Source organism: Diprion similis, chromosome 8, assembly GCF_021155765.1.
Source record: "Diprion similis isolate iyDipSimi1 chromosome 8, iyDipSimi1.1, whole genome shotgun sequence".
NCBI lineage: Eukaryota > Metazoa > Arthropoda > Insecta > Hymenoptera > Diprionidae > Diprion > Diprion similis.
This window is the reverse complement of record NC_060112.1, coordinates 23232620-23244772: the sequence shown is the minus strand read 5'-3', so window position 1 is coordinate 23244772 and position 12153 is coordinate 23232620. Positions and strand designations below refer to the sequence as shown.

At 35.7% G+C, this 12153-nt stretch overlaps 1 protein-coding gene across 1 annotated transcript; it reads left to right on the top strand.

The window, feature by feature from the left end:
* The first annotated feature begins 867 nt into the window (after positions 1–867).
* LOC124408777 (elongation of very long chain fatty acids protein-like) lies at positions 868–10472 on the top strand. Its single transcript, XM_046885966.1, has 4 exons — positions 868–886; positions 7415–7500; positions 8176–8447; positions 9904–10472. The coding sequence occupies exons 2-4, from the start codon at positions 7452–7454 to the stop codon at positions 10432–10434; spliced, it is 852 nt and encodes a 283-aa protein (XP_046741922.1). The 5' UTR covers positions 868–886; positions 7415–7451; the 3' UTR covers positions 10435–10472.
* Positions 10473–12153: the final 1681 nt, after the last annotated feature.

Below are 12153 nucleotides of genomic sequence, written 5' to 3'. Positions count from 1 at the left end.
TGGAATGACTTAACGATGTAATTACACGAGTAAAAATACTTGAAGACCAGATCCGAACTACAGATCTTAAATCTGAGATTTTCAGTTTAAAAATCATTTGATTCGATGTTCAAAAATTTCTACGAATAAGATTGTCGCGTCTTCAAAAATTCGATACATATTTCGACCCTATAAATCCCACGATCGTGTGGTTGTTCAATTTTTTCATCCCCGCCCGAAAGCAGCTGATAATTTTGACAGATGAGGATGGCTTGAACAGACTTTCGTTTGCGAGGTCGATGAGAAGCGATAGAACGCGTTTGGCGAGTAAAAAAATTAAGTAAAAATCAGAGGTGAAGATGGCGATACGACGATGACGAGTGGAGGAAATGGTCGGAGGCTCACCTCAGCGAGCAGCCGATGGAAGGGGTGTGTATGCATATAGATAGGAAGGTGTCGTTCGCAGTTAAAAACGTCGTGCGTTTCTGATTTCTCGAATAGCCGTTCGCAGATCGTGGCTCAGCAGCGATCGGTCATCATTCGACAAAAGCGTTGCTCGTAGATCGCCGGTGATCGAGAGTCTGGTGATCCTAAGCGCCCTACCCCTGTACTTGGATTTATCCACCTGTTAGTCAGCCGCAGCTTTGGTCCAGCGTTCGAACCGATCTGCGATCAGTTTCCTCTCGACAACTGGCCGGGTGGGTGGTGGGAAAATTTTTGCTTGCTGAGCTACGACAGAAGGAGATATCGTTGCACACGCACGTAGTTTACGGGACTCGGAATTTTCGCGGGAATTTATATCGAGGGAAAAGTTGATTTTGTCGGTTTTCGCGCATCCGGTCAGCCTCTGGTCGAAGTACAATTCACCTGTCAGTGTTTTCTCGTTCCTGCTGCTGTCGTTTCAAAAGTAAGTATCGTTACGATTACTTTTTTGTTTTTCTTTTTCTCTTTTCATTGTTTTTCGTCTTTTCCGTTGGAGACAATTTTTTTAACCCTCTTTAATTTTAGTTTCACGAATTTTCCGGATATTATAGTTATGTCATTTTAACGATCTGGTGGAAGGAAAAAATCGAGATCGAATAGCTATAAATTATCACATTAACGATGTCATAATCGTAAACTAGGGCGAGAATGAGAAAAAAAATTCACTACAACTTGATTCGATTTTTTTGAAACTTTTTTCTCTTCGATTCCCTTCAGTTACCTAAAACGTACTTTCGTATTTTTATTTTCATATGGATGAGCTTGAAGGTGATTACATTGCCGTGAAACTATGCTTTAGAGTTGTACAAATTTCTGCAGAATTCAATTCGGTGTAGAGTCAAATTTTTTGATTTATAATCTACCATTCTTGATGAGAATATGGTTGTTGTTAGAAGTTTTTTCATTTTTAGAAGTTGCTTTCTTTGTCTATCAAAATTTGGTTTAAAAGTTTTGTTTCAAATGCTCAATATTTGAATTCGTTGTAAAATTAGATCCGATACTTACTATACAATACTGTGCACCAAAGAAAAATTTAATAAAAAAAATTGTACAATTATACCGAAATATTGAATCGAGTTGAAAAATCTTCGGGAGAGCAGGATATATAAAATTACACTGATAAATCGAGTTCTAATGTCTTCTAACCTACCTGAAACTTTCGTCTCTGTCACATCGTCACACGTTTCGGATTTGTTCCGCTTTAAATTTTATATGTTTCATCCATTCATCCATTAACATAATGACAACTTTGTCATTGGAAACGATCGTTAAGCCCTCACATCCTCGCATTATATAATACTATTATCACGATCGATTCGTTAGTTCAATACACCGAAGTGCGTGAAGTATAAGTGAAAGGAATTCTTAAAAAATCTAATTCACGATCCTCCAGCAATGCGTGGGAGTGATTGAAACAAATCACTTCCTATTTACTGTATTTTTTAGTTTTTTATTGTTTTTCTTTTCCTTTGCCACATTTCACGCCCACGAAATTGCAATTTATAATCTCGAGCTGGCATTGACAATTGTATTTGCATATGTTTTCTTGCATTGTAATCATTACATTATATTAATATTATAATCATTGCATATAAAATTTACACTATATCAATAGAATAAAATAAGTCCGTTAATCAATCGATCAGTTATTAATTATCAGGAATTTGTTTTATGTAATAACGTGAGCACGTTTTACACGTTCTTCCATGCGCGTTTTCCGTACAGAAAGTATCCATTTCTATGACGGTAAAGTGAGTCTGCGCGTGCGCATGCGTGGAGCGCAGAAAAGACCTCTAACCTAACTTCCAGGAGTGGTGGAAAGTCGTCTTTTCCACACTGCGCGCATGCGCTGTCGAAAACAAATCTCTCATCACGCGAACCTAACCTAAATTTCGTGCTTCGTGAAAAAACGCGTGACACACGCTTGTTGAATAAAGAATCTGCAATATTCGTATATTGCAAACTTACCCTCGGCCGGAAAAGACCACGATTTCCTCCTTGTTACATAATGTGCTGTTTCTTTCCATCTGTTTCCAATTTTTTTATACTATTAATCGATTTTCGATGTTTTTCTTCAAAGAAACGTGCGACCCATGATCTAAAGAAAGACACTAAACTTTTTACATTTGTACACTTGTTAGGCTCTGTGACAACTACTGTAATTATACTTTGGTCCTTGGACCGCGGAATCGTTCTCAGTTTTAGCATCGACTATACAGCAACGGGTATTGAGTAAGAATTTATGCATGCCAGTGCAGAGTTTGCTGTTGCGATTTGTGTGAAATTGGTCATTATGTTACGGTCTCCGTACGACCTAGATTAAAAAATGATCGCCATTGACGTGGAGTTGCTTCGATCGAAGATGAAATCTTGATTATCGCCGTAAAAATTACGTAATTGATCAGCTACAAATTCAACCATAAACTAGAGCTTCAGGCGGAACAATTTCAGAGCTGATTCTGCACTCGTTAAATATTTCCCTGATTGTTTGAAAAAATAATTCATACCGTATCGATATAAACAATGGTGAACAAAATAACGCTGGATTTAGATGAAACGATAAGTAAATTTGATTCTCGTTAACTTCCAGTTCTTGAGTAAAAATTTTTCATTCCAACAACCGTTTGAATACGTGCGGATTGGACAAGTTTTTTTGTCATTCGGTCGGCTTTAAACGTCTCATCTCCATAAATTTTGATATATGTATGTCAAACACCAGAAGCACACTTGACTTAGGATAAATACGGTATCCGGTTGAGGTAATCATTAGTCTTTAAATATAGTATACATATATTTACACACGTATGAAAAATTCTCGATCATTTAGAATGTATCGGCAAATTGAAATTTAGCAAATTCACGATCGCTGCCGTCACTGTCAATGATTTGCATAACGTGTCACTCACGTTTAAGCACCGTGTTTGTCATCCGGCTTTCCGTGGAATCCTAAGAACTCGCGTTAATTGCAAATAGAACTTGCTAGAGTCGATTTGGTGGAATGAGAACGAAAATTGTTTGAAAAAAAACAAAAATGATCTATGATTTAGATCGTAGGATAGCTGTAGCAAATAACGGATTAAAGCGAAAGTCCGTTTCTTCATGGTTTCTACTCGTTTGAATAAAATAACTATGAAATTGAAACCGCTTCGGGATCATCTTACGGATACATTTTTGACTGATTGATCTGAGCAAAAATTTATAAATCTTGATTTCGAACGTTATTGACCAAGTCACGAGTTAAGGTTGTTGATCTCAGAGATTATTCCTGGTTTTTATTCGGTTCTGAAAATTCTGCATCGACGAAATTGATTTGCGAAAAAACCCAGCTGACTCATCGCGAATAGATCAGTGATCGAGAAGGTTCCTCGCAAGCTTCGAATTCCCTCAATTCATATTCCCAGCTTCTTCTACTCAATTTTGCTATTTCGTGTTTAATAACAATAAACGATAATCGCGGAAATCGCGTTCGTCAGGAAGTAGAATGCCGCAAAAGTGGTTTGCCAGTGCATATGGATGATAATAATTGACTAGCAGCGATAAAATAATGCGAAAACGGTATGTTAATCGACTCGCTTACCCGCCTCTTAATTCAACCTCACTTTGTCCGAACGTCGTTAACCATTTTCTGCGTTCCGAGTTTGAAACCGCAATAATCACGCAATAACGGAAACGCGTTAACGCCGATAGTGGAATAAACGGTAAGAGTGCAGTCTAGGTGCAGTTAAATTATAGAAGGGAGAAGGGATAGCGACGATTTCGATTCAGCATAAATTACTCAAAGCGTTGGAATAATATAATTTATACAGTTTTAATGTCAACTTTCGAGACATCCGGAGGTCGGGGATGAAAGGTTTTTAAAAACAATAAATAGAAAATCAAAAAACAGCCTTCGTACTTTTTTGATGAACGGAATTCGTTACAATCCGTATTAATTAACGCTAAAGTTTTAATCGCGGTTGATTACCAATGCCGGTTCGATTTATTTCCATTGGATAATCTGCATTTTATCGAATGGTTTTACTCATTTCCCCTTTCCTTCCTTTCCTTTCCTTTCTCACTCTTGTTCGTTTTCTTGTTTTTACTTCTGTGTTTATTCAGAATAAAGTGAACGTTTTAGTAGAATTATATATTATACCGCATTGCTGCATAGATTTACATTCTGAAATCTGCATTCGGTGGAATCTGCATAAACGCAAGTATGTGTTTAATATATTACGCGGTTATTGTGTACGTGAATCGCTCATTCATATCGTGATCCGAATCACCCGAGGAAATCCATATTTCATTCGGATTTGAAATTTTAAATATAACGTTCTGCAATTCAAAGGTTACAATTATACTTCAATTTCTTATCATTCACCCTTATCGTAATATATATATATATATATATATATATATTAGGTAATTATTTTATTGTATTTTATTGTATTTATCAAATCCCTTTGTGATCTTGCAATTTGTATCGAAGATTAGGATAGCGGATGAATTTCGATTGCATATGAAAGTTACAAAAAATTTCTCCATGTTTTCTTTCAATGGATTACAATAAAGCGATTTATCTTAATTCTAATAAGTTTATTGTATAAAATATTAACCGTCTGTCTATCTTCGTTTCTTTGATTTATTTTCAATCTCTTCATACTGTGGTAATACGAAGATCAAAAATTTGATATTCTGCAAGCCAAGAGAATAAGAAATTCTCAATTTTAACAGGTCTTCGTGAGAGTTAGTAAAAAATGTCGTTCCACCCAACCATACAATGTAATTTTGGACACTAAAATCTATTAAGAAATAATAAATTATAACATCAATGCGGGTAAAACTGACAAGTTAAAATTAATGTTAATAAAATTAAAAATGAATCCAGCTAACTGCGTTAATCAATTTATTTATGTCAATGCTAAGAGTTTACATATATATTACATACATGTACAGCGTATTACGTAAGAGTTTTTATCAGTGAAATATTTGATTGCGATTCTATGGAAAAATTCAGCTGTATAAATGACAAATAAGGTAAATGTGTATTGAAATATTCATGAATAAGCAAACGTGATTTTCATTGATATTCTATTAGAAAAACTTGTTTTGCTTCGTTTGTTTCTCTCTTTGATCTACTAATTTTTTCATTAATTCAAATGTATTCGGTAAAGGTTGATCAAATCTACGAATAATTTTCTTCCGGCCAAATTATCCCTATATAGGTTCGAAATATTCACACCGCAATAAACACACACCCACACATATATACATATAGATAATCAAGGTTCATCACGTTATTCCGGTATAATAGCGATATCACGTGTTGGTAAAATCTTAATTCTAAAGTGTAAAGTCGCCTACAAAAATTGATGATCGTTATGTAATGATTTTTTATTTTTTTTTATAGCCAATTACCCACTCAGTGGTAAGTTTTTTGCAGTTACAAAATAACTATGACGATCAAAAAATAGCGTTTATCGCGGCTCTTTAATTTTAAATCGTTTGTTTAAGCATTACATATTTTTTATTAATTTTAATTGTATTTTTTATCTTTTATCAACAATCTTGGGTAAAATTTATACATTTATGTGGATGTTCTTGAAGTATAAGAAATTTTAGTGAAGCCTTTGCGACTCGGAGACTGCAGTTGCATCAATGTTGACTAAACTATATGCGAAGGACGTGGCAATGGATTTTGTCTCGAAAAATATTGATGCCTGTGGATAAATTTCACCATTCTTCGAGTAAACGAAACTCTGATCCACGCAATCTAAACACACATACTTTTCAATGTCGTGCAAACTCGAAGTATTACTCAAAGATCGGCCAACTGATTTAGGTTCGATGAATTTATGAATCAGAGACAAGGTCGAAATAATAATTATTGACGTAAGCAGATTTCCGATAGCGTTATAGTCATAGATCGGCATTTCAGTTATTCTATTAATAATGTGGAAATTTCTCGGTATCGTTAAACAAAAAATTACGCTTTTCATATCAATGATTGCACTCCTCGAAGGCTTATCGACACGACGACGCTACCGCATGAAAATTGACAAGCTTGCTTTTCTAGTCTGAAAAGAACTATGAATAAGTAACGACGTGAAAATAAAGCCGGATCTTATTCTGCGTGCAGAAGTAAAATTTTCGAATTTGAAAAATATCAATCTACATATCCGACGTCTAATTTGTTTACTTTTTTGCAATATTTTCCGCGCATTTGGTTTTTTTAAATTTTTTAATTTTTTTTTTTTTATTCTTTACAATATCACTGAATGGTCTTAGCAAACGCAAAGGTGCACATATTGTACAAGTTGTTCCATCTTCAGAGTCCGGTATATATATATATATATAGCTCCAACGTAGTTGCACACAAGAATAAATATCATTTCCATAAACTGGCGGATTAAGGAGAGGCAAAGTAAACGAGTAGATTTTAGTGTGCGGAACGAAGGTGAGCGTACTTTCATAAAATAACCGAAAAACTCCGAGTCGAGTTACATTATTTATATTATCATGCGGATGAATGAATGTAATATGCGGTATAACAAGTATTTGGAATTTAATAAGTAAATAAAAATATCACAGAAAGGCTTTCTGTATCTGCGGTTAAAAAACAAGTTACGTACTTTATTGCAAACATCGTATTGTTTTTGAAAACTGCGTCATACGAATTGAAACAACAATACCTTGCGTGTCGACAATCATAAATTTCATACGAATCCCGCAAAAAGAAAGATTTTTATTCGCATCGTGTGTTTGCATGAATTGAATTTATCAAATTCCTCTATTCTCGAACAATACTCTGTAATATATTAAACGATTTGAATAGATTTTTTCACCTGCTCTTCCTAATTCGAATTCGAAAAAAAGGAAAAAGTATCACCAATAATTCAAAGACATGGTTTTATTAATTATAATTTCGCCTGCATTATTATCGTGCGTTTAATCGATTTTTACCGATTTTCAGTTGATCCAGATCCGCCGATCTAAACGAGAACGACACGATGTCCGGAATATTGGAATGGTATCGGGACGTGATGTACAACAAGAATGGTAAGCATTTAATCGCCTGCATTATCCGTCTATTGCCCCGAAATATTCCGAGTCCGAGTTGAACGTCCGCGCATAATTTTACGACCATATTTAAATGATAATTAATGCCAATAGAAAATGAAACCAGAGCTTGACCGATCGTTGAACTCGACCTAGACGTGCTAGAAAAATAATGAATCGGAACGGAAAAGAATCAAGCGAGGTAATTTCGGTGTATATTTTCGTTAAAACTTTGCCCCTCACGCGCAAGCTCAATTCCATAGTCAAAAATAGGATTTGGATTTGAGGGATTGTTGATTGGTTTTTCACGAGGAATTTAACCATCCGAAATTAATTTGCTCAATCAAAGGTACTTAAGTGACTGAAACGTTCGTTGGAATAATGAGAAATGAGTTGGAAAATAAGTGAAATCATTAGGAACATTTATTACCAATCGCTTGAAGTCCTTTGAAATTGTTTCAAGTCGATGACCTTCCATTGATTTCCAATGACTTTCCAGCGATCTTTGCGATTTCCATCGTTTTACTTCACTTGGTACCAACACCGGAAGTCACGTGACAAGGTAGACCTCGAGCTGGAATGACTGAATCCGACTTCCAATTAAGCGTCTCAATCTCATCTCGTTCAAATTCACGATCATTTCTTACATCCGGAAATTTCCTCTTATTTCCTCAGACCCAAGGACCAGCGAATGGTTCCTGATCTCTGGTCCAGGTCCGATAGTGACGATAGTGGTGACGTACATCTACTTCAGCGTCTGGGCTGGTCCTAATTACATGAGAGACAAGAAGCCATACTCGTTGAAGACGCTGCTTCTCGTCTACAACTTCACCCAAGTACTAGCGAGCATCTATTTGGTTTACGAAGGCCTGATGTCCGGATGGCTCTACAGCTACAGCTACACGTGTCAGCCTGTTGATTATTCAGAAAGCCCAGAAGCTATGCGGGTGAGTTTAACGATCCGAAAGCCGGTCGATGACTCCGATTTTCTTATTATCACTCGTCCCATACACGTGGGGAGTCCATTTTTTAATTTTTTTTATTTTTAAGGAACCGCTAAAAAAATTTGGGAATTCCAGTATTTGTCGCCAATTTTTCGAGTGGTACCTTAAAAAAAAAAAAAGAGTCAATATTTGACCACCCTACCCTGCAGTTTCGATCGGTAAGGAAGGGCCAAGTCCAACGGCCCTTTGTCCTAGATCGATGGAGGTCGATTAGCACACAATAACGATCGAAGCAAATCAACCTCCGAACCTCACGAGCTTGCGACTGGCCAAATTATATACACGCAACACTCAGAGCCAATCGCGTTGCGAAATTCCTTTTTAAGGTTGTCGACCACAGCTAGTCGCCTACAAAAATTGATGATCGTTATGTATTGATTTTTTTTTTTTTTTTTTTTTAGCCAATTTTCCACTCAGTGGAAAGTTTTTTGCAGTTACAAAATAACTATGACGATAAAAAAATAGCGTTTATCGCGGCTCTTTAATTTTAAATCGTTTGTTTAAACATTACATATTTTTTATTGATATTAATTATATTTTTTATCTTTTATCAACAATCTTGGGTAAAATTTATACATTTATGTAGATATTCTTGAAGTATAAGAAATTTTAGTGAAGCCTTTGCGACTCGGAGACTGCAGTTGCATCAATGTTGACCAAACTATATGCGAAGGACGTGGCAATGGATTTTGTCTCGAAAAATATTGATGCCTGTGGATAAATTTCACCATTCTTCGAGTAAACGAAACTCTGATCCACGCAATCTAAACACACATACTTTTCAATGTCGTGCAAACTCGAAGTATTACTCAAAGATCGGCCAACTGATTTAGGTTCGATAAATTTATGAATCAGAGACAAGGTCGAAATAATAATTATTGACGTAAACAGATTTCCGATAGCGTTATAGTCACGATTGAAATTTTATCGCGAATAAATAACACGCCTTAATCAATCAGCAAACACGCTTCATCCTGGCATTGTTCTCAATTCAGGCTGCAATATGAAACGGGGATCCGATCTTTACACGCTTCAGTTTCCCTTTCACTTCTCACTTCGGGAGAATTTTCTATAGTACATGGCATCCGTACCAACGATGGATTATCTTTAATGATTCGTATCATCTTTGACGTGTTCATCATCGTCTGAGAATGAAAGCTATTCCAGCATTTTCCACCTTTTACTTTAATGAGATGATGTAAACAACATAAATTCTGAAATATCTTCCTTTTTCGTCAATACCAAAGTCCTCGGGAACGAAACTTAACGAGGATCAAATCTATCAAGTAACTTATTATCCCAGCAGAAATTTTTCATAAGAATTCTATAAATGATAGTATGATTTTGAAAACACCTGTAAGTGACTTGTAACTTTACAAATCGTTCTATCGACTTGCAGATGGCGAGAGCGGTGTACTTCTACTTCATCTGCAAGCTAGTCGAGCTCCTGGACACCGTCTTCTTCGTCCTGCGAAAGAAGCAACGCCAAATATCGTTCCTCCACGTCTATCACCACGCCATGATGCCGATGTGCGGATGGATCGGCGTCCGGTTCGTAGCCGGTGGTCACCCAACGCTGCTCGGCGTGATAAACTCGTTCATCCACATAATCATGTACTCGTACTACATGCTCTCGGCGATGGGACCGGAAGTGCAGAAGTACCTCTGGTGGAAGAAGCATCTCACCTCGATGCAGATCATACAGTTCTGCATAATATTCGTGCACAACGCCCAGATGTTGTTCAACGATTGTAAATTTCCCAAACAGCTCACCTTCCTTCTTCTCGCCAACGCCACCGCCTTCCTCTACATGTTCGGATCGTTTTACGTTAAGAACTACATGAAGAAGGCCTCGGTAAAGTCTCAGAAGGTCGTCCAAAATGGCAACGTCGTTACCAACGGCTCGGCGCAAGCTTTAAAAGCCGAGTAAATGCATCAACGAACTTCTTTTTTTCATCCATCTTTTGTATCGAGCGTTTTTTTTTTTTTTTTACGTGCCAGTTTCACTAGGAATTTAACTTCTGAGTTCGGCTCGTTAAGAATAATGGAAATTAATAATCGTTGCCAGTAACGGATTCGTTTCGTTACAATTCAGCCTTGGACTAAATAATTGTTAAGATTAGATAAGGTTAGGTAAAGTGTAATTGATAGAAAAAAGCATAGAAATATATGTAATCTAATACACATTATCGACGAACGATCGATCGGTAGTTAAATTATAGAGCCTGATAATTTATTCGAAAATTATTGTAGGCGAATTAGGCTCGTGGAATTCATTTAGTTTTATAATATTAATTTTATGATTGACTTAATTTACATTGTACATTCAACACTGATAACAGTACCTTGTAAGTATATGATGACCTCGAGTGATAGTAAAATGAAGGTTTTCTTGTTTTTTTTTATTCAAATTAAAAAGTGTTTCTATCTCTCACCGCGGTTTATAATTTCTACATAATAATAGGAATAGAGGATCAATAAAGATAAAGAAATTCCCGTTTCAAAAGTAAATAATTTAAATGTAAAACTAGGACTCGAAGTAACGATGATCGTGATGGTGATAATAATAATATCGTAGTTTTAAATTGTGTAACAGGTACTGTCTGGCAGTGTTCGATGTATTTATAATATTAATAATAATGACAAGAAAATTGACTTGCAATGCGAGGTGTGTCAGGCTGACGAACCGTTTTCTTTCAACCCCATTGAAAGTTTAGGTTTTAGAGCAATGGAAAAGGAAACGATCAAGTTTATAGTTTTTATTATACCGATAAATATACCTATATTATACAAAAACATTGTGTAATATTTTTGCCAATCAATATATTTATTTAAAATTTTGTACATATATATAAAAGCTAACAATGTGCTGTTTGTGCACTTTACGATGTGTTATACATACTTGAGATAAGAGTATTTTTTAATAAAAGACCAAAAAATTTATCGTCGTTTTCATTCTTCAATTAATTTTAACAACGTTTTAACGTTTGAATAGACGAGCCGAGAAAATTAGGGACAAAACTATTAACGGTGCACGATATATCTTTGTTGTATACAGCACAACTCGAACGATTATTAATTATTATTTAAACAAACTGTGGAACACGTACGTATACGTAATATGTCAAAGAAGAAATTCTATACGATAGGAGTGAGAGGGGGAAAATGACGATTTGCTTTTTTTAATACCGGAAGTTGAAGTTCGTAGGTCTCTTGACCTTTCAACGGTGAATACTGAATGCATAATCTCGCATCGATCGAATTTCTACAGAACGTTTTACAACGAATGACGCTGTGTGTGGTAGAAGGAAAAAAAAAAGAAAGAAAACATGATCTCGAGGATTTTCAATCGTTCCGAAAAACATAACTGCTTCGTGAAAATTGAAGAAGAAATGACAGTTGGTACGATTTCCAAGTTCCTTACGTGAAATCGTGGTTGTAAAAAAATGCAAAAAGGAAATAAACGTGAAACGATCGAAATTTATCGTTTAATTATTCTTGATAAATTACAGCAACTAGTTATTGTAATTTATTACCGATATAATCACCAAATGAATTGTCGCGAAAATCGAAAATCTATCGGATTTTGTTCCGTAATCGATATTCGTTAATTCACTAAACGCGTCGATCATTTATTGCGACATTTATA

Coding starts and splice junctions, on each gene's coding strand:
- LOC124408777 (XM_046885966.1), top strand. CDS start 7,452: ATGTCCGGAATATTGGAATGGTATCGGGACGTGATGTACAACAAGAAT. Junction 7,501..8,175: donor CGTGATGTACAACAAGAATG/GTAAGCATTTAA, acceptor TTATTTCCTCAG/ACCCAAGGACCAGCGAATGG. Junction 8,448..9,903: donor AAAGCCCAGAAGCTATGCGG/GTGAGTTTAACG, acceptor ATCGACTTGCAG/ATGGCGAGAGCGGTGTACTT.